General features: G+C 42.1%; 1 protein-coding gene across 1 annotated transcript; it reads right to left on the reverse strand.

Moving 5' to 3' along the window:
* Positions 1–55: 55 nt before the first annotated feature.
* LOC132826615 (mucin-2-like) lies at positions 56–27,387 on the reverse strand. Its single transcript, XM_060842570.1, has 5 exons — positions 26,023–27,387; positions 22,061–22,180; positions 14,342–14,528; positions 14,058–14,204; positions 56–129 (listed from the first exon to the last, which is right to left on the reverse strand). Exons 1-5 carry the CDS (start codon positions 27,385–27,387, stop codon positions 56–58), a joined length of 1,893 nt encoding a protein of 630 aa, XP_060698553.1.

Raw genomic sequence — 27,387 nt, forward strand, 5'->3', positions numbered from 1 at the left:
GCATTTGATAATATTAGCATCAAACTGAAAATATGCAAAAGAGAGTACACCATACTTACTTCTGCTCACAATAATCGTCTTGTTTCATTTCACAAGGCTTATAAACCAGCGGCGCTCTGCAGGTAAAAGCTACAAGAAACATAAAAGAGATGTGGCCACAAATTACACAAAAACCAGTTGGGTCCACCATCAGAAATGGAAAACAAAACCATGGCCTAATTTTAAACAAAATGAAACTAGTAATACTAAGCTAAAACTCACATAGCACCAGATTATAGTCCAACAGGTTCATTTGGAGGCAATAGTTTTCAAAGCACTGCTTCTTCATCAGGTGCTGAAAAAGCAGCACTCCAAAAGCCAGTACTTCCAAATAAACCTGTTGGACTTGAACCAGGTTTTGTATGATTTTTAACTTTGTCCACCCCAGTCCAACACCGGCTCCTCCAAATCATTGTAATACTGATAAAGTATCACAAATACCAATACGCACTGCCATTATTGCATGACTAAATATATGTGATTAGAATTGCTAGGCAATTCTCTCAAATATGCTCACATTGTTATACTTTAGTCCTTGTCTAATATATTCTCAAGCTCTGTTGTTGAACAGGAGAAATTCACAGAAAGAGAAACTTGGTTTATGAAGTTTCCTCAGGAAAAACTAATACAATATTTAGGAATGTGGAATTTTGTACCAGCTATGTCAACAGATTTTATCTCTCAGTATGGAATGAGTGTGAAATGAATGGAGCAATGATTTATCAGGTGCGGGAAGCAGTGAAAAGCCAATAAATGGTAACATGCCTTGAACACCCAGTTCTACCCTTCCTGCAGTCGTGAGATAACCAACGCTATTACCACCTTGCCATGCTGCAAACAGTACGGAAGTGACTGGCATTGATATCATCGAGTCAGATAAGACTGACAACAGTGATGAAGGTGAACCTTTAGATCGGATCTTCTCTTCCTGATCTCTCACTCTCTTTATAAACAACCCTGCAGGGCTGAAGGCAACCATTAATCTGACGAGTGTTGGTCTAATTTATTGTCCTTTTCTCAGATTTGATGCAATCTAAGATGTTGTGATCTTGTTTACATGTCAGCTGCATACTAAACAACTAGAACATGTTAAAACTCACGTAAGTAGGGAACATGAGCAACAGAGAGCATGACTTAAACACAGGGATTTGATCATTCTGATCTCTGCATGTTGGTTCAATTCCTTTTGAGAAAGTGACATCATAGATAAGTTGTGGTCCAATTAACTGGTTGGGGAGAAGCTTTGGGGATTAGCCTTAAATAGTAGTAGATTCAGAAAGAGTATTATCATTTAGGAACTATTCGAGAATGAGGGTTTTTCAACAATAAATAAAACCTAATTAACTATATTAGAAATGACAGTACAGGTGATGTGTTGTTCTTGTGTGATGTGAGATCCCATGGCCACATCAGTGTCTGTAGGAACTGCAGCTCAAAATTGATGAGCTGGAAACAGAGCTTCTGACAGTGATGCACAGTCAGGAGGGAGGGTTACCCTGATCTTGTGTTCCAGGTATAGCTTAAACATTTAAAATGTGGCCACAAGTGAGGAACAAGTGCTCCAAAAGCCAGTACATCCAAATAAATCTGTTGGACTTTAACCAGGTTTTGTATGATTTTTAACTTTGTCCACCCCAGTCCAACACCGGCTCCTCCAAATCACAAGTGATGCAGTAGAGGGATCCTGAGTGTAGTATTGAAGGACTCTCAGCACTTGACCTTGTCCAATTGATATGAGGCACTTTCGCCATGTGTGGATGAGGAAAGAATTTACAGAGAGAATGACCAAACTGACCACTGCACCATGGACCAGGAAACCATTCCAAAGGGGGGAGCACAAAGATAAGTGTTCATGTTAAGAGATTCTATAATTAGTAGGGAAAATAGCAAGTTTTGTGAGCAAGATCAAGACTGCCTGAATGGAGTGATGTCGACCTGGTATCAAGGTGAATGACGCCTCAAGTCAGGTTTCCTGAAAGGAACCTGGAAAGAGAGGGGGAGATTCAGTTGTTGTGGTCCATGCTGGCACCAACAACATAGATAAGGTAGGTATATGATTAGGAAGGGTCGGAGGGCTGGCAGATGGGACTAGATTGGGTAGTGATATCTGGTCAGTATGGACAAGTGCTGTACATCTCTATGACTTTGAGAGGTTCTGTTTGAGGAATATCAGGAATTAAGAATAAAATTAACAAACAGGACCTCGAAGATTGTAATCATAGGATCATTACCTCAACCACAAGTAAACCGGCAAAGAGTTAAGAAGATTATGGCTAAAGGAGCGCTGTGGGAAAGAGGGGTTCAATTTCATATGGCACTGGCATCAATATTGGGATAGGAGGAAGCTGCACAATCCACACCAATCTAGGACCAAAATCCCAATGGAAAGGCTAAATAAGGTGGTCACATAGATTTTAAAGATAATCAAAAGAGGAGAGGAGTCAGGAAAGGTTATTAAACTTTCCAGGGCAAGTAATAGGTCAGAGTGTAGAAAGAATCAAAAATCTAACTTCAGGTACCTTATAGAGACAACAGTGAGAAGGGGCATTCAGCTTAGAATTGAGGGTGTTGTGCTTGCATGCGCCCAGTGTACCAAACAAGGTAAGTGAGCTTGTTGGGCAAATTAAAATTGATGGGTACAATGTTCTGGTTAACACAGAGATGTGACGACAAGGGGTTCAGGGCTGGGAACTAAATAACCAAGGATATACATCCTATTGAAGGAACAGGCACGTGGTCAAGAAGAGGTGGGTTTGCCTTGTTAGTAAGAATGAAATTAAATGAATAGTAAGAAAGTGTGAAGCTGTGTGGGTAGAGTTGAGGAACCACAAAGGAAAAAGGAATCTGATGGGAGTTGAGTACAGGCCCCTAAGTAATGGTCAGGATGTGGTGAAGGAAATTAATCAGGAGTTAGAAAAAGCATTGAAGAAAGCACGATTATGTTAATCATGGGGAACTTCAATATGCAGACGAATTGGGAAAATCAGATTGGTAGCAGACCAAGGAAAAGGAAATCATTAGCAAGATAAGATGAACGAAGCCTCAGAAGTGACCATATAATAGAATTCACCCTGAAGTTAGAGAGGGAGAAACTAGAATCAGATGTAACAATATTACGTTTGAGTAAAGGTAACTACAAAGACATGAGGGAGGAGCTGGCCAGAGTTGATTAGCAGGGGATCCTAGCAGGAAAGGTAGTGGAAATGCAAGAATTGATGTTTCTAGGAGTATTCAGGAATCACTGCAGAAATACATCCCAAAGAAAAAGAAACACACTGAGCGGTGAATGAGGCAAGATAAAGCAAAAGAAGATCCATATAATGTGATGAAGATTAGCTGGAAACCAGAGGATTGGGAAACCTTTAAAAATGAGCCAAGCACAAGTAAAAAAGCAATACAGGGAAAGGAAATGAAATGCCAAGGATAAGCTAACTAGTAATTGACAGAGGTGTACTATGATGGGAGGCATTGTTAGAGTAGATAGCCAGAGACTTTTTCCCAGGCTGGAAATGGCTATTACAAGGCGGTATAATTTTCAGGTAATTGGAGGAAGGTTTAGGGGAGATGTCAGAGATGGGTTCTTTTTACAGAGAGTGGTGGGTGCATGGACTGCACTGCCAGTGATGGTAGTAGAGTCAGAGGCATTAGAGACATTTAAACAACTCTTGGATGACACATGGGAGATAGTACAATGAAGAGCATGTAGGTTAGCCTGATCTTAGAGTAGGATAAAAGGTCAGCACAACAGCGAGGGCCTAAAGTCCTGTACACTGTAACTGTGCTGTACTGTTCAATGTTCTCTGAAATACAAAAGAAGTTGCAGGAATGTTTTTAGATTATTTGAAAAGCAAGAGAGAGGCAAAACAGGACATTAAAATGCTAGAAAATAAGGCTGGTAAAGTGGTAATGGGGAATTAAAAAATGGTGGGAGAAATGAATAGACACCTTTCATTAATCTTCACAATAGAAGAAACCAGTAGCATACCAGAACTTCAAGATGGACAGGGGGCAGAGGTAAGTGTAGTTGCCTTTGCTGTGCAGAAAGTGCAGAGGAGCTAAAAGTCCGGATGATGGATTAGTTGCCTGGACTGGATGATTACTCTCCAGGGTTCTGAAGGAGATGGAGTGGCACAGTGGCTCAGAGTTAGATCGCTGCCTCACAGCACCAGGGATCTGGGTTTGCTTCCACTTTCATGCGACAATCTGTGTGGATTGCACATTGTCCCCATCTCTACATGAGTTTCCTCCAGGTGCTCTGGTTTCCATCCACAGTCCAGCTGTGTGCAGGTTAGGTGTTTTGGCTGTGCCAAATTGCCCATAATGTCGAGGAATGTGTCGGTTAGTTGGATTAACCATGGGAAATATAGGGCGGAGGAATAGGGTAGTGGGTGAGTCTGGATGGAATATTCTTCAGAAGGTTGATGTGTCTCAATGGCCAAATGGTCTGCTTCCACCCTATAGGGATTCTGTGGTTCTATGAAGCTGAGGAGATTGTGGAGGCATTGGAAGTGATATTTCAGGAATCACTGGGGTCAGGAAGGGTTCCAGAAGACTAAAAAATGGCTACTGTAACACAAATATTTCAGATGGGAGAGAGGCAGAAAATGGGAACTTATAGGCCACTTTGACCGACCTCATTTGTCAGCAAGATCCCATTATTAGGGATGGGATTGCAGAATGTGTGGAGGTGCATGGTAAAATGGGGCTGAGTCAGCATGGCATCTTCAAGGGGAGTTTATGCCTGACAAACCTGTTAGAATCCTTTGAGGAGACATTGGGAAAATTCGATAAAAACGGGCCTTGGTCAAATGGTGGAAATGAATTGATAGCCTGAATGGCCTAATTCTGATCCTATACCTTATGATCCTGTAGTCTATTGATTGATACTGAACAGAAAACCACAAATGCCATCTAAAAATCCTTTCCACCTTGAGAAAGCCAACCGCCATTCCAAGTCAAGCAACCTTGACCAAGGTACCCATTTAGTATTGTCAGCTGGTCTAACCTGCAGAATGACTCAATTCTCCTGGAGCCACAGGAAGAGAGCCAATGGTAAAAATGTTGAAAGCTCAAATTTTCATTTTGTGCACTATTCGAGTGGTCAGGGTGGGGATTATGCTTTTATCTATGTTTTGAACACAAAGGTCATTGTTCAACAGAGCCAAAATGGATTGCAGCATTAAAGGAGCATTTAAGCTAATGAAATCTAACTACTGACAATGGTAGTGGATTTTAATTTTCCAAACATAGACTGGGGCTGACATAGTGGTAAGGGTTGGATGGAGAGGAATTTGCTAAGTGTTTACATGAAAATTTTCTGATTCAGTGTGTGGATGTACCTACTGGAGAAGGAGCAAAACTTGACCTCTTCTTGGGAAATAAAGCAGGGGTGGTGACTGAGGTGTCAATGGGGGAGCATTTTGGACCAGTGGCCTTAATTCTATTAGTTTTAAAATAGTGATGAAAAGTAGTAGACTGGATCTAAAAGTTAAAATTCTGAATTGGAGGAAGGATAATTTTGACAGTAATCACCAAGAACTTTCAAAAAATGATTGGGGTGGATATTCATAGGCAAAGGGATGGCTGGAAAATGGAAAGACTTAAAACTAAGAGTCCAGGGATGGTGTGTTACTGTTCGGGTGAAGGACAAGGCTGATAGGTGTAGGGAATGCTAAATGATGAAAGAGAATCAAAAGAAGGAAGCATATGTCAGGTACAGACAGGAAGGATCGAGTGAATACCTAGAAGAGTATAAAGGCAGTAGGAGAATACTTAAGAAGGAAATAAGGAGGGGGAAAAGAGGACATGGGATAGCTTTGGTAAATAGGATTAAGGAGAAACAAAATGGATTCTACAAATACATGAAGGACAAAAAAGTAACTCAGGAGAGAATAAGGCCCCTCAAAGATCAGCAAGAACAGCTATGTGTGGAACTGCAGGAGATGGAAGAGATACTAAATGAATAATTTGCACCAGTGTTTATGGTAGAGAAGGATATGGAAGCTAGAGAACTTGGGGAAATAAATAATGACATCTTGAAAAATGTCTGTTTTACAGAGGAGGAGATGCTGGATGTCTTAACATACATAAAGGTGGATAAGTCCCTGGGACCGGGTCAGATGTACCCTAGAACTCTGTGAGAAGTGAGGGAAGAGATTGCTGGGCCACTGGAAATCAATAGTCACAGCTGAGGTACCAGAAGACTAAAGTTTGGCAAAGGTGGTGCCACTATTTAAGAAAGATCTTAAGGAAAAGCCAGGGAACTATAGACCAGTGAACCTGACATCGCCAGTGGGCAAGTTGTTGGAGGGAATCCTGAGGCGTGTATCTGGAAAGGCAAAGACTGATTAGGGATAGTTAGATGGCTTTGTGCGTGGAAAATCATGTCTCACTAACTTGATTGAATTTTTTGAAGAAAAAAAGAGAATTGATAGGGCGGAGGTGGACTTTATCTATATGGACTTCAGTAAGGTGTTTGACAAGGTTCCTCACGATGGATTAGTTAGCTAGGTTAGATCACATTGAATATAGGGAGAACTAGCCATGTGGATATAGAACTGACTCAAAGGCAGAGGGTCGTGTTGAAGGGTCGTGTTGGAAGACTGCTGTTCAGACTGGAGGCCTGTGATCAGTGGTGTGCCACATGGATCGATGCTATGCCCACTGCCTTTTGTCATTTATATAAATGACTTTGATGTGAAAATTGGAGGTATAGTTAGTAAGTTTGCAGATGACCCAACATAGGAGATGTAGTGGACAATGTAGAAGGTTACTCAGAGTACAATGGGACCATGGTTAGAGGCCAGTGGGCTGACGAGTGGCAGATGGAGTTCAATTTAGATAAATGTGAGGTGCTGCATTTTGGAATGGCAAATCAGGGCTGGACTTATACAATTAATGGTAAGGTCCTGGGGAGTGCACAAAACAAAGAGACCTTGGAGTATAGGTGCACAGTTCCAGAACTGGAGCCCAGAACTAGAGGCATAGCTTTAGAGTAAGAGAGGAAAGATTTAAAAGAGATCTACGGGACAATGTTTTCACACACAGTGTTGCATGTATGGAATGAGCTGTCAGAGGATGTGGTGGAGGCTGGTACAATTACAACATTTAAAAGACATCTGGATGGCGATATTAATAAGGACGGCTTAGAAGGATTAGTGGTGCTGGAAAAGCACAGCAGTTCAGGCAGCATTCAAGGAGAAGTAAAATCGACGTTTCAGGCAAAAGCCCTTCATCAGGAATACGGCAAAGTGCCTGAAGGGTGGAGAGATAAATGAGAGGAGGGTGGGGTGGGGAGAAAGTAGCATAGAGTACAATAGGTGAGTGAGGGAGGGATGAAGGTGATAGGTCAGGGAGGAGGGTGGAGTGGATAGGTGCAAAAGAAGATAGGCAGGTAGAACCAGTCATGGGGACAGTGTTAAGGTGGAAGTTTGGAACTGGGGTGAGCTGGGATAAGGGGAAATGAGGAAACTGTTGAAGTCCACATTGATGCCCTGGGGTTGAAGTGTTCCGAGGCGGAAGACGAGGTGTTCTTCCTCCAGACGTCAGGAGGTGAGGGAGCAGCGGTAAAGGAGGCCCAGGACCTCCATGTCCTCGGCAGAGTGGGAGGGGGAGTTGAAATGTTGGGCCACAGGGCGGTGTGGTTGATTGGTGCGGGTGTCCCAGAGATGTTCCCTGAAGTGCTCTGCTAAGAGGCATTCAGTCTCCCCAATGTAGAGACGCATCGGGAGCAACGGATACAATAATAATGATATTGGTGGATGTGCAGATAAAACTTTGATAGATGTGGAAGGCTCCTTTAGGGCCTTGGATGGAGATGAGGGAGGAGGTGTGGTTGCAGGTTTTGCAATTTCTGCGGTGGCAGGGAAAGGTTCCAGGATGGGAGGGTGGGTTGTAGGGGGGCGTGATCCTGTAGTCACGGAGGGAACGGTCTTTGCGGAAGATGGAAAGGGGTGGGGAGGGAAATATATCCCTGGTGGTGGGGTCCGTTTGGAGGTGGTGGAAATGTTGGCGGATGATTTGGTTTATGTGAAGGTTGGTAGGGTGGAAGGTGAGCACCAGGGGCGTTCTGTCCTTGTTATGGTTGGAGGGGTGGGGTCTGAGGGCGGATGTGCGTGTTGTGGACGAGATGTGTTGGAGGGCATCTTTTACCACGTGGCAAGGGAAATTGTAGTCTGTAAAGAAGGAGGCCATCCGCTGTGTTCTGTGGTGGAACTGGTCCTCCTGAGAGCAGATATGGCGGAGGCAGAGGAATTGGAAATATGGGATGGCACTTTTGCAGGAGGTAGGGTGGGAAGAGGTGTAATCCAGGTAGCTGTGGGAGACGGTTGGTTTGTAAAAAAATGTCAGTGTCAAGTCGGTCGTCATTAATTGAGATGGAGAGGTCCAGGAAGGGGAGGAAGGTGCCAGAGATGGTCTGGGTAAATTTAAGTCAGGGTGGAATATGTTGGTGAAGTTGATGAATTGCTCAACCTGTTACCAGGTAATAGCTTTACTGTGGAAAATAAATCCAATTAATCAAAGCACTGAGCCACCAAGGGCAGCATGGTTCAATTCCAACCTTAGGTGACTGCCTGTGTGGAGTTTGCACATTTTTCCTGAATCTACAAGAGTTTCCTCAGGATGCTCTAGTTTCCTTCACAATTCAAAGATGTGCAGGTTAGGTGAATTGACCATGCTACGTTGCCCAGAGTTTTCAGGGATATGTAGGTTGGGTACATTCGTTAGGGGTAAATATACAGTAGTAGGGTAGGGAATGGGTCTGGGTGGGTTACTCTTTGGAGGGTTGGTGTGGAATTGTTAGGCCAAATGGCCTGTTTTCACACTGTAGGGATTCTATAAAATATAGATGCTATATCCAAAGGTTCCAACAAAGCGTTCCTTTCAACAAACACTTCATGCTTAATTACCTGCTCCCCATAAGTGCACATATTTTGTGCAATGTATGCCCTACACCGAGGGTGTGACACATGATTAAGTCATTCTGTTATAACTGTGTGCTAGCACTGAAGGAATGTGCATTTCCTCAGCGCATCCTCACTTCCTCCAGTAACTACAATGAATATAAAACATAGCAACTTAACTGATACAAACTGCACTCTGATGCCCAACTCTAAGTACTAAGTTGATCCTTTGTTGATATTTCTCAGCAATAGTATTTTGCAGCAGATATTTTCTCGGCATATAATGTTGTTATCTCACCCACTAGTCAACTTTCTCCCCAACAGCCAGCATACTGGAAACATACAGGGGTACCCAGGAGTTAACATGCCTCATACAGGCTGGCAGTTTACTCCACTTTTCCCTCCAATAGCTGTGCTCTCAAAACCTGTGCAGAGCTAAAATTGTTCCCAATTTATCTATTAAAATAGACTATAGATCATTTCAAAATTGCAATTCAAATTAAAAGAGAACATTTACATGAAACAGATTACCAAGTTCCTTAGATTCTTTAGATACTCACGACATTCAGGTGCTGAAGATCTCCAGTCAACACATGCATTTTCTCTACATGTGTCAGCAGCTGCTTGGATATTTGTACAGTCTATTTCTGTCGAATTGACCAGGCAATGGTCAGAATTACAGCTTTGCCAGAACGGGTCAAGGTCAACCATGCTACAATTTTCAGTTAGTCTGTGTGGTGGAGAAAATATCAAAGATCTCTAAAGATCTTGTGCAAAACTTCTTGAAGCTTCAAAATATACTTTTTATGTATAAGTATTATGGTCGTGATACCTAAAGACCGGTTTATTTGTTAGTTCAAACGATAACCAAATTGTCACTGCTATTAATTATTCACAATCAAAGCAGTGGAAGATTGAAAACCACCTCCATATTTTAGGTAACATGCAAGGTTCAAAATTAATGAGGTAACAGATTAACTTGCCCTCAAATCATTTTAAATAGTCCTGGGGAAAACAACGGTAGGAGCAACCTTTCTTGATGCAAAAATGATTGTGTTTGATTTTCAGTCCCACCTCAAAATAGTTTTCATAATTACAGATAATTTCACGTATTTAGGTTTGTAATTTCCCAATTTGTTTCTTCAGATAAAATACCATTGTTCCTTTAGAAAACCTCCACTTGAATCTAGATTTTAGGTTTACAAGCTAATGTTGGATCAGCAATAACCAAACAAAGAGAAACATTCAATACTAAAATAAAAATGTGGAAGCTGTACATTGCTGGAAAAGCTCAGCAAGTCTGGCAGTATCTATGACGAGAAGTCAGAATTAACATTTCAGGTCCAGTGACTCCACTCAGGAGTTTGTTTAATATTCGTCACTGCAAGAGAACAAGGGATTTAGGAGAGAAGGGAATGGGATAAATAAAGGAAAGCAGTCTAATTGTTATTGGATTCTTCGTCAACTGCCCAACATTGTCTTTCATTTGCTCTAATCTGCTTGAATGGAGGCATAGAGCAAGATTAAAACTTAGAGGTTCGAGAACTGTATGGTTTCTATGTGAAAGCTTTATGCACGGAGTTCTGAAAATCAATATGTAAAATCTCCTGGTAAAATCTCAAAGAATCCTTGAGTATATTTTGACTCCTGGTGGGTCAATCTATCTTTTTGTAAATGTTTTACAGATAAATGTGCAGTTGGAACTTACAATATGTAGGAACTCGTCACTTAAAATGATGATAATACTCTTGAAATTTGTAACATGAAATGAAGCAACTTTAACTGAAATGTGCAAGCCTTCCACATTAAAACCTGAGCTAGTCTCTGCACACATTTTCTGCTCAGAAAAACCAATGTACAGGTTGAAACACAGAAAGTGTGCAATATGTGCATTCCTAGCTGAAGTGTCTTATAAAGTAAAATAAATTAGAAAATCTAATAGAATCACTGTACAATTGGGTCCTTCAGGATTCTTCTCATCAGAAAAACAGGTTTAAAGCATTGAGGTTGAAATAGTGTACATGCCTAAATGACCGCATTCAGATAAATAAGATAATTTATTTTGATTTAAAAGTTATATATGAAACAGCATAAATGCTGAAATACCGGTACTATAAACACAGCACATATCGAAATGACAGTGTCTTGTGAAATTCTAATTGACTAGGCTCCATCTAGTGACAGTATATCAAATCAAATTTTGAAGTGTTTGGGCTATTATGAAGGTTAATATAGCAGCTTGTTTTTGGTATCATAACTGTGTTTAATAATGAGCAAATGGTGGAAAATGATTTAAACTAAGTACTTTCCCCACAATGGACATTGTGAGATTGAAAGTAACAGTCTCGGGATTATGTACTACTTGGTTAGCCTAATATGACTTTATTCTGTTTAATTGTGGTCAATGTAAAAGACTTAAGCACCATGTGACTGACTCAGACTCAGTTTGTACTTTATTCCCTCTTTATCCACAGCTGTGTTACTTCTTCAATGGGGGCGGCACAGTGGTTAGCATGGTTGCCTCACTGCACCAGGGTCCTGGGTTCAATTCTAGCCTCAGGTGACTATCTGTGTGGAGTTTGCACATTCTCCCTGTGTCTCTGTGTTTCCGGTTTCCTCACATAGTCCAAAGATGTACAGTTACTCTTTAGAGGGTCAGTGTGGACTTGTTGGGTTAAGGGCCTTTTTCCACACTATAGAGATTCTATTTAGCTCCAATATATTGATCAAACATGATGTTCCTTTCCAAAACCATGCTGATTTCAAAACCATACAATGAATTTTTCTAAGAGACAAGATATAACTTTCTTAACATTGGCTTCTATGTTAAACTAACCAGCATGTAGTTTACGTTTTTCTGTCTCTTTATTTCATGAATAAAGGAGGTGCATTCACTATCTTCCAATCTATGGGATGGTCCTCAAATCAAGGGAATTTTGGAAAATTGAAATTAAAATCAATGCATCAACTCTCATATTTGGCACTTCTTTTAGCACCCTAGGACAAAGTTCATCAGGAACCCAGCACTTATCAGCTCCCAGCGCTGACAATTTGCTCAGGAGCAATTCTCTAGCAATTTTTCCCAAGTTCTCCCCTCTCTTCTATTCTCTCATTGTTCTCTGATTTGGGGATATTGCTTATTTTCTCTACAGGGAAGATTAATGCAAAATATCTGTTGTTTCCTTACTTTCCATTGTTAATTCTGCAGTCTGACTTTCTATAGGAACAACGCTCACTTTGTTAATTATTTTCGTCTTTCGATATTTATGAAAGTGCTAACAGTGTGTTTTGATGTTTCTGGTCAGCTTTTTCTCATACTCTCTTTGGGGCAGCTTGATGACACACTGCTTAGCACTGTTGCCTCACAGAAACAAGGCTTGACTCCAGTCTTGGGTGACTGCCCATATGGAGTTTGTACATTCCATGTGGGGTTACGGGGTCAGGGTGGGATGCTGCTTGGATCATCAATTCAATCTGATGAGCTGAACAGCCCCTATTTATTCGTATCTTCCTTTTGGGTATATTTTGCTTTTTTTGTATATTCTGTACAATCACTGAGCTATCACATGTTTTTGCATAATTACGTCTCTGTTAATTGAATGTTCTCTTTCCTGTATTGAGTTAACTATAGATGGAGGATTGGAATTGCTCTTATTCTTGCATTGTATCTATTCTGTGTATTCTGAGATATCCCCATAAATTCTGCCACGGCATCTCTATTGACTTATCATGTACGATCCTATTTAATGGTGAAACAGGATCAAGGGACCGAAGGGCCTACTCCTGTTCCTATTTCTTAAACCCTTAAGGTGTTAGCTAATTTGCCAATTTACCTGTACCACATTATAATTTGAAGTATTTAAAATTTTGATGGATAGTCTTGGACCCACTTCTGTCTTTCTCAAACTGATTCTAAAATTTATAATGATATATATAATAATATGGTTGGTGAAATCTATGGGTGCCCTTACCATGAGATTATGTATTAATTCTATCTCATTGTATTCTGTCATGTCTAGCATAGCCAGCTCTTTGGCCAACTCCAGATCATGTTGTTGCAGACTACAGCAGTAAAAACCTACACGGAAAAAAATGACAGCTCAATGTGGTTTGCTGGTTTTTTTTGTCAATCTGTGCTTACTGGAAAGCAAACCCACCTTTGGCCTGTAAAGTTGCTGCCTAACTCCATCTTTATTACTGAGTAAACATTTCCTGAGTTTTATCACTGTTACAGACCATCTCCAATGTCTGAATGGGAAATGTCTCAAACGAATAAACAAGCATGGAGAAAGTGAGGACTGCAGTTGCTGGAGATCAGAATTAAAGAGTATGGTGCTGGAAAAACACAGCCGGTCAGGCAGCATCTCAGGAGCAGAGAGTTGCCACTTTGATCAGAAGCTCTTCATCAGCCCTTCCTGAGTCGACTCTCTTGCTCCTTGGATGCTGCCTGACTGGCTGTGATCTTCCAGCACCACACTCTTTAACTCGAATTAACAAGCATCCCGAGTACACACTCACAGAATTTGGGTTTGAAAGAAAAACTTACAGAATGCATGTCAAATTATTGTATACACAATCACAGATAGTTTTGTCTCTAAACTTCCTGTTGCTCTTTCTATGTGCACTGCTCCCTGATCAAAGCACTCAATTACAGAACCAGGTTGTGAGTGTAAATCTTCCGAAGGTGCTTTGAACTTAAGATGCCCACTCTCCGGTTTGCATCAACAACACCCACCTTACACAGTGTCATCATTGGTCTCTTGGTTTACATCACAACATTCACAGTGTAAGCATCGATCTTGCAGTGCTGGAGAGTGTCTTATTGCCCCTCATACTTTGTGAGTCCTCATGCCACCCTTAGTTGTTTGGCAAGCAAAGTCCTTGGCCACAAATTGACCTTAGAAAACAGGTCATTTACTGGCACAAAACAAAATCACCACCTGGATACACATTCACTCTCAGGCTCATGACTCCAGAACGAAAATGCAGCTCATAGACTTTTAAACTTAATTTTGAAAGAAATTAAATAAAAATGTAACACTTTTACATACATCTTTGGAATAACATCACAAATCGACGTGGGAGAGCAAGGTGTGGTGGTTGTAGGTGGTTCACATGATACCCCTTGAGGAGCTGATTGGCAATATGGTTTTCCAGGGTCTTCAAACTTCCAATCAAGTGCAGTTTTATGGCAACAATCAGTTGGCTCAATTACCCCATTTGGTCGCATACAGTCATCCGCTGAACTATTTGAGCAAGAGCCTAAAAGAGATCAGGAAAAAAAGCATAAGACTTTTGTTGCAATTGCAATGGCAAATTTAAAATCACCAGAACCTTTAGCTCGGCAGTGAAACAAAAACATGGAAAGTAACATAACATGAATAGGTAAAACCACATACCACACTGTCCTTGGGTATTGTTGTAGAAAACCTTTGCAGACACGATGATTTTAAAGTCATTCTGAGCAGCTATGATAGTTGTTTTAATATCACTGAAATAAAGACGCACACTCCTTGAATTTCGACGTTCTATCGTGATTTCGTCTGATGCGTAGGGAATTTTTTCTGGCTTTTCATTAACTCTCAGCTGTAGAATTAAAAGTACAATTTTATTGAAATCATCAGTGCTCAAAAGAGCTCCCAACCTAATAAGTCTTGGAGTGAATTTGTTCACTGTTAACTAGAAAAAAAGCAAAATATTATAAACGCTGGAGATCCACAGCAACATTTGAAAATTCTGGAAATGCTTAGAAGGTCAGACATCACTTGTGTGGAGAAGCTTAGAGTTAAAGGAAAGTGTTTAAAACAGCCTCAAAAGAAGGCAGCAAGAAGATGGATTTCCTGGTAAATTTGCAAAGAGCAATGATAGATTGGCCTCTTGACCAAAGCCTGCCATTCAGTGGAAAACACATTAGATAGGCTTCTCCACTCGAGAGAACAATTTAGCAGGTTGTTTGCATTTTGCTGCTAATAGATCGAACACCCCCTCCCCCAACCTTTCCAGTATCAATGAGACCTCTGACTAAATGGAGGCAGCTGGAAGGGTTGGCTTTTTTAATCAAAGAGGGCTCCATCTGGAATGCCAGTCCTCAAGGCTCTAGCATTTTCTTCGGCTGCATCTCCTCCAGCGTCGCAAGTAGAATTATAACTTTATTTGAAGATTTTGTCACCATTCTGGTTCGGGTTCCTGGGATTCTCCCTTCATCATCGCTGGCCATTTTTTTCTGGAGTTGGCATTGTTGAGGTTCTGGATTAGATTGGTAGCTCGCAGAGACATGCAACCATCCTGAACTCTGCGGCAGACCAAGCAGCAACTACGTACTTGTACTGAGCTTCTGACTGTAAAATGTGGGGTGCGGGTGGAGTGCACAGGGGACATCCTGTGGACTAACCAGCTGAATGTGTTGCTGATGCAGTTCCAGCCAATGCTGGGACTTGACCAGATTTGAGAAAATCTTGCCCAAAGGTTTAGGCCAGAGAATTTTTCATGAGAATAGGATTTTCATTATTTCTGTTTTTTATTGTTAATTATGTGAGATTTATTATCCTTTCACTCCTCTAGTGATCACAAGGTTGTGATATCCCCATCCCTGTTCCAGAAAAGTTGGGCCGGACTTTTAACAAGGTCAGATCTGGAGGCAGTCAGGTCTGGAATTTTCTGCCATTGACTGATGTGCCAATTTCCTGGCACAATCCCACACCAGTGCGATGTTCAAGCAGACAGGGTCCTGGCCAAAATAACTATCCGCTGCTGAGCAAACGGCTAACCGATAAATCAAAAACCAGAATTCATTACGAAAGACATAATAGCTTGACAGCATGAAGTGGAATTTTCTCCTGTTCAGGATGTCTCCCTGCAATGGTTGAAACTTTGCCAGGGGACAGGGGTGGCGTTTCATTGGCAGGTCGGGTGACAGCTCTTCACAGATATTTAAACCATATCCCCACTACCATGCTATCTCAACATGCCCCCACTCCACACCACCCACCCCACCCCAACACCCCTCCCAATGTCAATATGAAAATACTATCACATCTGCGACCATAAACCAACCTCTTTCCATCCATCAGAAGTGTTCTCCCTAACATTCTGGTAGTTCTTGATGATTTTATTCTTGACTCTTCCAAAAGTGGCCAGAAGCCATATTTATCCTCTGTCTCTCTCTCTCCCTGTCTCTCTCTCTCTCTCTCTCTCGCATGCCCACATCAGCAAGTTGTAACTATCTTAATGCTTGAGAGGCTCCTTATTGCCCTTGCAGTGTCAGGAGATCATCTGGTATCTTTGATTGGACTCCAGTATACCGTTTGACTGTTAATTGACCATTTCTTTTGAAAAAGACAGTCGATGGCTATGTCCCACCTGTTGCAAGAGCAGAACCCTGATGTTCTCCTGACATGGGGCTCCCAAGCCCCAATTGAATGTCAGGCCAATGGGATCCAATTGGAGTGCTCCATCAGTTTAGTTGGTACAACACAGGTCAGCAGCTGCACAATTTAATTATCACTGTACAATGTCGAGCAAAGAAGACTGAGGGGGGGGGGGACCTGATAGAGGTATATAAGAGTGTGAGGGACATGAACAGGGGTGAATAGAAAGCAGCTGTTGCCCTTATTTGAAGAGTCAGTAACAAGGGGGCATAATTTTAAGGTAAAAGACTAGAGGTTCAGAAGGGAGTTGAGAAAAACAAGTCACCCAGAGGGTGGTCAGAGCTATATAATAAACTGCCTGAGAGCGTAGTTGAGGTGGGTAACTTCAAAATCTTTAAAAGGTATGTGGATGAGCAGTTGAAGTGTCATAAGATTCAAAGCTATGGGCCTAGTGCTGGAAAGTGGCACTAATGCAAATTCAATTTGGCTTTAATGATACAGAATTGATGTGCTGAAAGGATTATTCTTTTACCTGATGAGTCTGTGGTTTTTATGTATTTGGAGTAAATCTGTTACCACCTTTTGAATGTTACATTGATTTATGGAGCTAGTTAATTGACCAATTGAATTGAGAATACCACACGTTGAATAGTAATACTTTAAAAAAAGACAGACCACTTACCACAAAGTTTTGATTAATTGAAATAGTGATCTTCTTCCCTCTGTGAAAAATAATCAGTCCTTTTGGGCAGGAATATGGGAACCATGGAATGCAGAAGTAATTATCCACTAGAACTGTGAAATTGTATATTGGATTTTGTTCTTCCACTAGAATGTATGTGCAGTTTTCATAGAAATTATAAAACAGCCCATTGAAGGAGCTGTAGTGTGGATCACCCCATACTCTACATTCACCTGAAATGTAAGGAAAATATTGTTTGCAAGTTTTTTTGTGAAGGGAAACATAAAGGAGTGAAAAAAGTCAAAACAACAGCAGTTTAATAGGGAGAAGGGCAGACAAAGGAAGCACATGGTGAGGACAGTGCAGGAGAGAGAGAGAGAAAACCTGCACAGTTCCCACCTTTGCTGTTTGAATTTGTGTATCGCTGGACATCGGAGTGCATCTGGGAAAATTAACAAACAGTGTAATTCACAACTAATCTTGGAGGAACTGTTGGGCGAAGTTCACAGCACAGAATCAGATAAGTAAATTGTTGTTTTAAGTCTGTCCAATAGAAAGGCTGCAGTAGTGGGTACAGTGGATTCTTTCTTAATTATATGTGTTTGGGATAAGTCTCTTGATTAAACTTAAAATATCAGCCATAGCTATTAATTTAACCTGGGGCAGTGTTTGTAGAGGAATAAGACGGTGTTATTTTCTGGGTCAGTATATTGTGAAGGAGCAAAAATAGCCTTTGCAGTGATATGTACTTCTTGTCAGATGTGGGAGTTTAAAGAGAGTTTAAGGGTTATTACGGATTATATCTGCCATAAATGCTGTTGGATGCGAATCTTACCAGATCGAGTGGATCGGTTGGAGAGACAGATAGAAGGGATGAGGAATTTGCAATAACAACATATGTGATGGATGGCAGGTATAGGAAGGGGGAAAGTCTCAGATACAGTCACATAGATGGGTTAACTCCATAGGAAGGGTAAGAGAGGTAGGAAGCTAGAGCAGGAGTCTTTTGTGGATATACCCATTTCAAACAGGTATGCTGTTTTGGAAAATGTAGGTGATGATGGATTCTCAGGGGAATGTAGCACAAACAGCCAGGTTTCTGGTATTGAGACTGGCTCTAATGCAACAAGGGGTACGTCAGCTTCCAAGAGATCAATTGTGTTAGGGGATTCTGTAGTCAGAGGTACAGACAGACATTTCTGTGGCCAGCAGAGAAAAAGCAGAATGGTGTGTTGTTTCCCTGGTACCAGGATCAAGGATGTCTCAGAGACGGAGCAGAATGTTCTCACGGGGGAGAGGGGCCAGCAGGCGGTCATTGTCCACATTGGAACCGACATTGGAAGGGAAAAGGTTGAGACTCTGAAGGGAGATTACAGAGAGTTAGGTAGAAATTTTAAAAGGAGGTCCTCAAGGGTAGAAATATCTGGATTACTCCCAGTGCTACGAGCTAGTGAGGGCAGGAATAGGAGGATACAGCAGATGAATGCATGGCTGAGGAGCTGGTGCATGGGAGAAGGATTCACATTTTTCGATCATTGGAATCTCTTTTGGGGTAGAAGTGACCTGTACAAAAAGGACGGATTTCATCTAAATTGGAAGGGGACTAATATACTGACAGGGAAATTTGCTAGAACTGCTTGGGAGGATTTAAACTAGTAAGGTGGGGGGTTGGACTCAGGGAGATAGTGAGGAAAGAGATCGATGTGAGTTGGGTACAGCTGAGAACAGAAGTGAGTCAAACAGTCAGTGCAGGCAGGGGCAAGGTAGGACTAATAAATTAAACATGCATTTATTTCAATGCAAGGGGGCTAACAGGGAAGGCAGATGAACTCAGGGCATGGTTAGGAACATGGGACTGGGATATCATAGCAATTACGGAAACATGGCTCAGGGATGGGCAGGACTGTCAGCTGAATGTTCCAGGATACAAATGCTCCAGGAAGGATAAAAAGGGAGGCAAAAGAGGAGGGGGAGTGGCATTTTTGATAAGGGGTAGCATTACAGCTGTGCTGAGGGAGGATATTCCCGGAAATGCATCCAGAGACATTATTTGGGTGGAACTGTGAAATAAGAAAGGGATGATCACCTTGTTGGGATTGTATTATAGACCCCCAATAGTCAGAGGGAAATTGAGAAACAAATTTGTAAGGATATCTCAGCTATCTGTAAGAATAATAGGGTGGTTATGGTAGGGAATTTTAACTTTCGAAACATCAATTGGGACTGCCATAGTGTTAAAGGTTTAGATGGAGAGGAATTTCTTAAGTGTGTACAAAACAATTTTCTGATTCAATATGTGGATGTACCTACTAGAGAAGGTGCAAAACTTGACCTACTCTTGGGAAATAAGGCAGGGCAGGTGACTGAGGTGTCAGTGGGGGAGCACTTTGGGTCCAGTGTCTATATTTCTATTTGTTTTAAAATAGTGATGGAAAAGGATAGACCAGATCTAAAAGATGAAGTTCTAAATTGAAGAAAGGCCAATTTTGACAGTAGTAGGCAAGAACTGATTGGAGGCAGATGTTCGCAGATAAAGGATGGCTGGAAAATGGGACACCTTCAGAAATGAGATACCAGGAATCCAGAGAAAGCATATTCCTGTCAGGGTGCAAGGGAAGGCTGGTAGGTATAGGGAATGATGGATGACTAAAGAAATTGAGAGTTTGGTTAAGAAAAAGAAGGAAGCATATGTCAGGTACAGACAGGATAGATCGAGTGAATCCTTAGAAGAGTATAAAGAAAGTAGGAGTATACTTAAGAGGAAATCAGGAGGGCAAAACGGGGACATGAGATAGCATTGGCAAATAGAATTAAGGAGAATCCAAAGAGTTTTACAAATATATTAAGGATAAAAGGGAAACTAGGGAGAGAATAGGACCCCTCAAAGATCAGCAAGGCCATCTTTGTGTGGAGCCACAGAAAATGGGGGAGATACTAAATTAATATTGTGCATCAGTATTTACTGTGGAAAAGGATATGGAAGATATAGACTGTAGGGAAATAGATGGTAATATCTTGCAAAATGTCCAGATTACAGAGGAGGAAGTGCTGGATGTCTTGAAATGGTTAAAGGTGGATAAATACCCAGGACCTGATCAAGTGTTCCTGAGAACTCTATGGGAAGCTAGAGAAGTGATTGCTGGGACTCTTGCTGCAATATTTGTATCATTGATAGTCAAAGGTGAGGTGCCAGAAGGCTGGAGGTTGGCTAACGTGGTGCCACTGTTTAAGAAGGGTGATAAGGACAACCCAGGGAACTATAGACCAGTGAGCCTGACCTCGGTGGTGGGCACATTGTTGGAGAGAATCCTGAGGGACAGGATGTACATGTATTTGGAAAGGCAAGGACTGATTCGGGATAGTCAACAAGGCTTTGTGCGTGGGAAATCATGTCTCACAAACTTGATTGAGTTCTTTGATGAAGTAACAAAGAAGATTGATAAGGGCAGAGCAGTAGATGTGATCTATATGGACTTCAGTAAGGCGTTCGACAAGGCTCCCGATGAGAGACTGATTAGCAAGGTACGATCTCATGGAATACAAGGAGAACTAGCCATTTGGATACAGAACTGGCTCAAAGGTAGAAGACAGACGCTGGTGGTGGAGGGTTGTTTTTCAGTCTGGAGGCCTGTTAACAGTGGAGTGCCACAAGGATCGGTGCTGGGCCCTCTACTTTTTGTCATTTACATAAATGATTTGGACGCGAGCATAAGAGGTACAGTTAGTAAGTTTGCAGATGACACCAAAAGTGGAGGTGTAGTGGACAGCAAAAAGGGTTACCTCAGATTACAACAGTATCTTGACCAGATGGGCCAGTGGGCTGAGAAGTGGCAGATGGAGTTTAATTCAGATAAATGCAAGGTGCTGCATTTTGGGAAAGCAAATTTTAGCAGGAACTGGTACCCTTAATGGTAAGGTTCTAAGGAGTGTTGCTGAACAAAGAGACCTTGGAGTGCAGGTTCATAGGTCGTTGAAAGTGGAGTCACAGGTAGATAGGATAGTGAAAAAGGCATTTAGCATGCTTTCCTTTACTGGTCAGAGTATTGAATACAGGAGTTGGGAGGTCATGGTGCAGCTGTACAGATTAGATTAGATTACTTACAGTGTGGAAACAGGCCCTTTGGCCCACCAAGTCCACACCGACCCGCCGAAGCGCAACCCACCCATACCCCTACATATACCCCTTACCTAACACTACGGGCAATTTAGCATGGCCAATTCACCTGACCCGCACATCTTTGGACTGTGGGAGGAAACCGGAGCACCGGAGGAAACCCACGCAGACACGGGGAGAACGTGCAAACTCCACACAGTCAGTCGCCTGAGGCGGGAATCGAACCCAGGTCCCTGGCGCTGTGAGGCAGCAGTGCTAACCACTGTGCCACCGTGCCACCAGGACATTGGTTAGGCCACTGTTGGAATATAGTGTGCAATTCTGGTCTCCTTCCTATCTGAAAGATGTTGTGAAACTTGAAAGAGTTCAGAAAAGATTTACTAGGATGTTCGCAGGGTTGGAGGATCTGAGCGAAGGGAGAGGCTGAACAGGCTGGGGCTGTTTTCCCTGGAGTGTTGGAGGCTGAGGGTTGACCTTATAGAGGTTTACAAAATTATGAGGGACATGGATAGGATAAATAGGCAAAGTCTTTTCCCTGGGGTCAGGGAGTCCTGAACTAGAGGGCATAGGTTTAGGGTGAGAGGGGAAAGATATAAAAGAGACCTAAGGGGCAAATATTTCATGCAGAGGGTGGTACATGTATGGAATGAGCTGCCAGAGGATGTGGTGGAGGCTGGTACAATTGCAAATTTTTAGAGGCATTTGGATGGGTATATGAATAGGAAGGGTTTGGAGGGATATGTGCGGGTGCTGGCAGGTGAGACTAGATTGGGTTGGGATATCTGGTCGGCATGGACAGGTTGGACCGAAGGGTCTGTTTCCATGCTGTACATCTCTATGACTTTATGACTCTGACATTAATGGCATTCAGAAATTCTAACAACACAGTAACAATCTCAGGCAAGTGATACTAACATCCACATTCCCAAGACATGCAGCCACATTCATTTATTACTTCAATGGGTTTTAAATGATCAGGACATGTAGGCTTCTCCTGTTTGCAGTATTTTTCAATGACAATTTCTCCTTGATCACATCTTTTAATAGCACAGTCTTCTTTCCATGTTCCAGTGCACTAGTATAAAAAAGAAAAAAGATTTGCAATTATTCAATGCATTTTGTGATCAGCAGAAGTTTCCAACCAATTACATTTTGACACCTAGTCCCTGTGGGGATTTAGGTACTGCAACAATTAATTTGAACATGCATAACTCTCACAAACACTGAGTTCATGACCAGAGAAGTTTTTTAGTGCTGTTAAATGAGGGATAACTATTGGCCAGGGCACCAGAAATAATGTCATTACTTGTTCTTTAAATTGCACTACACAATATTTTACATTCACTTAAGCAGACAGATAGGGTGTCAATTTCACATCTTATCCAAAAGATAACACTTCTAACAATGCAATACTGAACTGCAAGTTAATCTTGATTTTTGTGCTTAGGCCCTGGAGTGCACTGAGCCCAGAACCTTGTTAACTGAATTGACAATATAGGTAAGAGCTCAGTTGATTGGTAAGTATGTGGATTACTTTATTATTGTTCCTGTCAATTCATGTACTCGGATGTTCTATCACAGGAAGTGTGACAAAGAAACTCGATATATTACAGGTTGAAGAGCCCCTTTATGAAACCAAAGTTCACCTAACACTGTAATGAAGTCATGTAAATGTAACAAATGAGCCAAAGGAGGAAGTGAGGACTGCAGATGTTGGAGAGTCAGAGTCAAAACGTGTGGCACTAGAAAAGCACAACAGATCGGACAGCATCCGAGGAGCAGGAAATTCGATGTTTCAGGCATGAGCCCTTCATCAGGAATGAGGAGTGGGGCTGGTGGGAAAGTAGGTGGGATTGTGATAGGTAGATGCAGGTGGGAGGTAATTGTGATAGGTCGGTGAGGAGGTTGGACCATCAGTGCAGGTGAACAATGTAGTTGACTGGATTAAGGAAGAATATTCATCTAATATTGTCTTAAATTTGTTCGTTCAAAAAAAAAGCCATTGTGGCATTTGCATTAAAAAATAATCAGGCCAGAGAAATTTGAATTTAAGAATAGAAAACATGGTTCAGACGCCAATATCAATGTTACCAGTAACTTCTATGACATTGCCTGCAATGTTCAGCTATCGAGACTTCGTGAAGAATTCAGACACTCATCCGTATAATATCTTTTGACTTTTAATTTTTTGACCTCACCTCTTATTTCTAATCTGTGTGTAGGTGAGTTGCATTAATAATTCTTTCATGATAAACACACAGCTTTTGTTAATTCAAAGAAGTCTGATTAAATTGGCTTCTTTGCGAGCTAAGTTCATTGAGTTTGGGAGAAAAGTGCCCACAAGGCACAAAAAGGTTTTTAAATTAATGTTACCTTGACATCTGAGAGTTTAATATTCCATCTGCAACTGTCATGTATTAGAGTCATAGAGTCATAGAGATGTAGAGTATGGAAACAGACCCTTCGGTCCAACCTGTCCATGCCGACCAGATATCCCAACCCAATCTAGTCCCACCTGCCAGCACCTGGCACATATCCCTCCAAACCCTTCCTATTCATATACCCATCCAAATGTCTCTTAAATGTTGCAATTGCACCAGTCTCCACCACATCCTCTGGCAGCTCATTCCACACACGTACCACCCTCTGCGTGAAACAATTGCCCCTTAGGTCTCTTTTTTCTCTTTCCCCTCTCACCCTAAACCTATGCCCTCTAGTTTTGGACTCCCGGCCCCAGGGAAAAGACTTTGTCTATTTATCCTATCCATGCCCCTCATAATTTTGTAAACCTCTATAAGATCACCCCTCAGCCTCAGACGCTCCAGGGAAAACAGCCCCAGCCTTTTCAGCTTCTCCTTGTAGCTCAAATCCTCCAATCTTGACAACATCCTTGAAAATCATTTCTGAACTCTTTCAAGTTTCACAACATTCTTCCGATAGGAAGGAGACCAGAATTGCACGCAATATTCCAACAGTGGCCTAACCAATGTCCTGTATAGCCACAACATGACTTCCCAACTCCTGTACACAATACTCTGACCAATAAAGGAAAGCATACCAAACGCCTTCTTCACTATCCTATCTACCTGCAATTCCACTTTCAAGGAGCTATGAGTTTGCACTCCAAGGTCTCTTTGTTCAGCAACACTCCCTAGGACCTTACCATGAAGTGTATAAGACCTGCTAAGATTCGCTTTCCCAAAATGCAGCACCTTGGATTTATTTGAATTAAACTCTATCTGCCACTTCTCAGCCCATTTGCCCATCTGGTCATGATCCTGTTGTAATCTGAGGTAACTCTCTTCGCTGTCCACTACACCTCCAATTTTGGTGTCATCTACAAACTTACTAACTGTACTTCTTATGCTCGCATCCAAATCATTTATTAAATGACAAAAAGTAGAGGGCCCAGCACCGATCCTTGTGGCACTCCACTGTTAACAGGCCTCCAGACTGAAATACAACCCTCCACCACCAGCGTCTGTCTTCTACCTTTGAGCCAGTTCTGTATCCAAATGGCTAGTTCTCCTTGTATTCCATGAGATCGTACCTTGCTAATCAGTCTCCCATGGGGAACCTTGTCGAACACCTTACTGAAGTCCATAAATCACATCTACTGCTCTGCCCTCATCAATCTTCTTTGTTACCTCTTCAAAAAACTCAATCAAGTTTGTGAGACATGATTTCCCACGCACAAAGCCATGTTGACTATCCTTAATCAGTCCTTGCCTTTCCAAATACATGTACAATCAATCCCTCAGGATTCCCTCCAACAACTTGCCCACACTGAGGTCAGGCTCACTGATCTATCGTTCCCTGGCTTGTCTTTACCGCCCTTCTTAAACAGTGGCACCACGTTAGCCAACCTCCAGTGTTCCAGCACCTCACCTGTGACTATCGATGATACAAACATCTCAGCAAGAGGCCCAGCAATCACTTCTCTAGCTTCCCACAGAGTTCTCGGGTACACCTGATCTAGGATCTGGTCATAATAGTATATTGAATACGCAAGTACATGCTGAAACCTTTGTATTGTGCAAGTGGATACTAAATATTTGGACTAAACTCAGGCTTATCATTCAAAGGGTGAAGAAAATGTCCTTATGCAGAGAGGTGTAACAGAATGAAGTCAATGTTCCCTCTAATTACTTTTGTCTTGTATGAAATTCTGAAGTCTGTGCATGGCACCAGCTTCTGAAAACAGAAGCAATGAATTAGCCAGTCAACCTGTGTGTGCAGAACATCCCAGTGGCTGTGCAGTTCTGTTTTAATTTAATGAGCTATATATCAATAGTCATTGCAAAGCAGCAGAATGCAAAGAAAAGGGAATGGATATTTGAAGAAGTGGAAGTCTCTCTTTCTCTCTCTCTCTTTCTCTCTCTCTCTCTATCTTTCTCTCTTACTTTCTCCTCTGTTTATATAGAGGTCAATTAAATCACGACAAGTATAGATAATGTAGTTGGTCAGCAGCTTTTCCCCATAGTAGGGGAGTCTAAAACTAGAGGGCATAGGTTTAATGTGAGAGAGGGAGGATACAAAAGGGTCGAGAATGGCAATTATGTTCACACAGATCCAAGGGACTTATCTACCGGAAGGTGTTTTAAGACTTCAGCAGTCCTCTTCTGTAATGTAGACTCTCTCCCCAGTTCCCTAGCATCCATGCCTTTCTCAATGTAAGTACTGATGAGAAATATTCACTTAGGACCTCACCCATCTCTTATGGTGTCACATATAGATGACCTTGTTGAGCTTCAAGAGGCCCTATTCTCTCCCTAGTTACTCTTCCATGTACTTCTAGAATCTGGTTGGATTCTCTTTTACCCTATCTACCTAGTCATGAATCAAAATTGTAAAGTTCATTTGTGCAGAACATTATGCATTCTAAATTATCACGTGCATTGTTGAGCAAAATCTTACCTGTTTAGTTTCGGTAATGTTGCAAGGACATGGTACGATATGAACTGAAGTGGCATTTGTGGAGCTAGTTGGTAAGGTTGTTCTCACTGTAGTTGTAGAGATGGTTGTGGAGGTGGTCGTTGGAGTAGTCGTTGGGATGGTCGTCAGGGTGGTTGTCGGTGTAGTTGTTGAGGTGGTCGTAGAGGTGGTTGTTGGTGTAGTTGTCGGGGTGATTGTCGGGGTGGTTGTTGGTGCAGTTGTTGGGGTAGTTGTCGAGGTGGTTGTCGGGGTGGTTGTCGAGGTCGTTGTTGGTGTAGTTGTGGGGGTGGTTGTAGAGATGGTTGTTGGTGTAGTTGTCGGGGTGGTTGTTGGGGTGGTTGTTGGTGCAGTTGTTGGGGTAGTTGTCGAGGTGGTTGTCGGGGTGGTTGTTAGTGTAGTTGTTGGGGTGGTTGTCGAGGTGGTTGTAGAGGTGGTTATTGGTGTAGTTGGGGTGGTTGTTGAGGTGGTTGTAGAGGTGGTTGTTCGTGTAGTTGTTGGGGTGGTTGTCGGGGTGGTTGTTGGTGTAGTTGTCGGGGTGACTGTTGGGGTGGTTGTAGAGGTGGTTGTTGGGGTGGTTGTTGGTGTAGTTGTTGGGGTAGTTGTAGAGGTGGTTATTGGTGTAGTTGTTGGGGTGGTTGTCAAGGTGGTTGTAGAGGTGGTTATTGGTGTAGTTGTCGGGGTGGTTGTTGAGGTGGTTGTAGAAATGGTTGTTTGTGTAGTTGTCGGGGTGGTCGTCGAGGTGGTTGTTTGTGTAGTTGTCGGGGTGGTTGTTTGTGTAGTTGTTGAAGTGGTTGTAGAGGTGGTTGTTCGTGTAGTTGTCAGGGTGGTTGTCGGGGTGGTTGTTTGTGTAGTTGTTGAAGTGGTTGTAGAGGTGGTTGTTCGTGTAGTTGTCGGGGTGGTTGTCGGGGTAGTTGTTTGTGTAGTTGTTGAAGTGGTTGTAGAGGTGGTTGTTCGTGTAGTTGTCGAGGTGGTTGTAGAGGTGGTTATTGGTGTAGTTGTTGGTGTAGTTGTGGAGGTAGTTGTCAGGGTGGTTGTTGGAATGGTTGTTGGGATGGTTGTAAAGGTGATTGTCGAGGTGGTTGTAGAAGTGGTGGTGGGAGTAGTTGTTGAGGAGCTGGTGACTATACAACATACTCGAATTCTGTAGTCATGACACATTAAACCATCTTCAGAAAGTGGTGGGATGCACTTGAGTCCTTGCAGATCACATGTTACATTGTCAACTGTTGTTGAAGAGCCAGAGGCATTAACACGTTCACACTGAATATTGTCAATTGATTCAAAAGAACGACATAGGTTCTCTGGTGATTCTTGGTCTCCTCTGTCGTTTATACGTGGTGTATTCAT

This window comes from Hemiscyllium ocellatum, chromosome 23 (genome assembly GCF_020745735.1).
Source record: "Hemiscyllium ocellatum isolate sHemOce1 chromosome 23, sHemOce1.pat.X.cur, whole genome shotgun sequence".
NCBI classification, from domain to species: Eukaryota; Metazoa; Chordata; class Chondrichthyes; order Orectolobiformes; family Hemiscylliidae; genus Hemiscyllium; species Hemiscyllium ocellatum.

Excerpts from the sequence above, each read along its gene's own strand:
- LOC132826615 (XM_060842570.1), bottom strand. The coding sequence starts at position 27,387 with ATGAATACACCACGTATAAACGACAGAGGAGACCAAGAATCACCAGAG. Across the intron at positions 22,181-26,022 it reads ACATTACCGAAACTAAACAG|TGCACTGGAACATGGAAAGA; the intron begins GTAAGATTTTGC and ends TTTTTATACTAG. Across the intron at positions 14,205-14,341 it reads CAATACCCAAGGACAGTGTG|GCTCTTGCTCAAATAGTTCA; the intron begins GTATGTGGTTTT and ends GATCTCTTTTAG.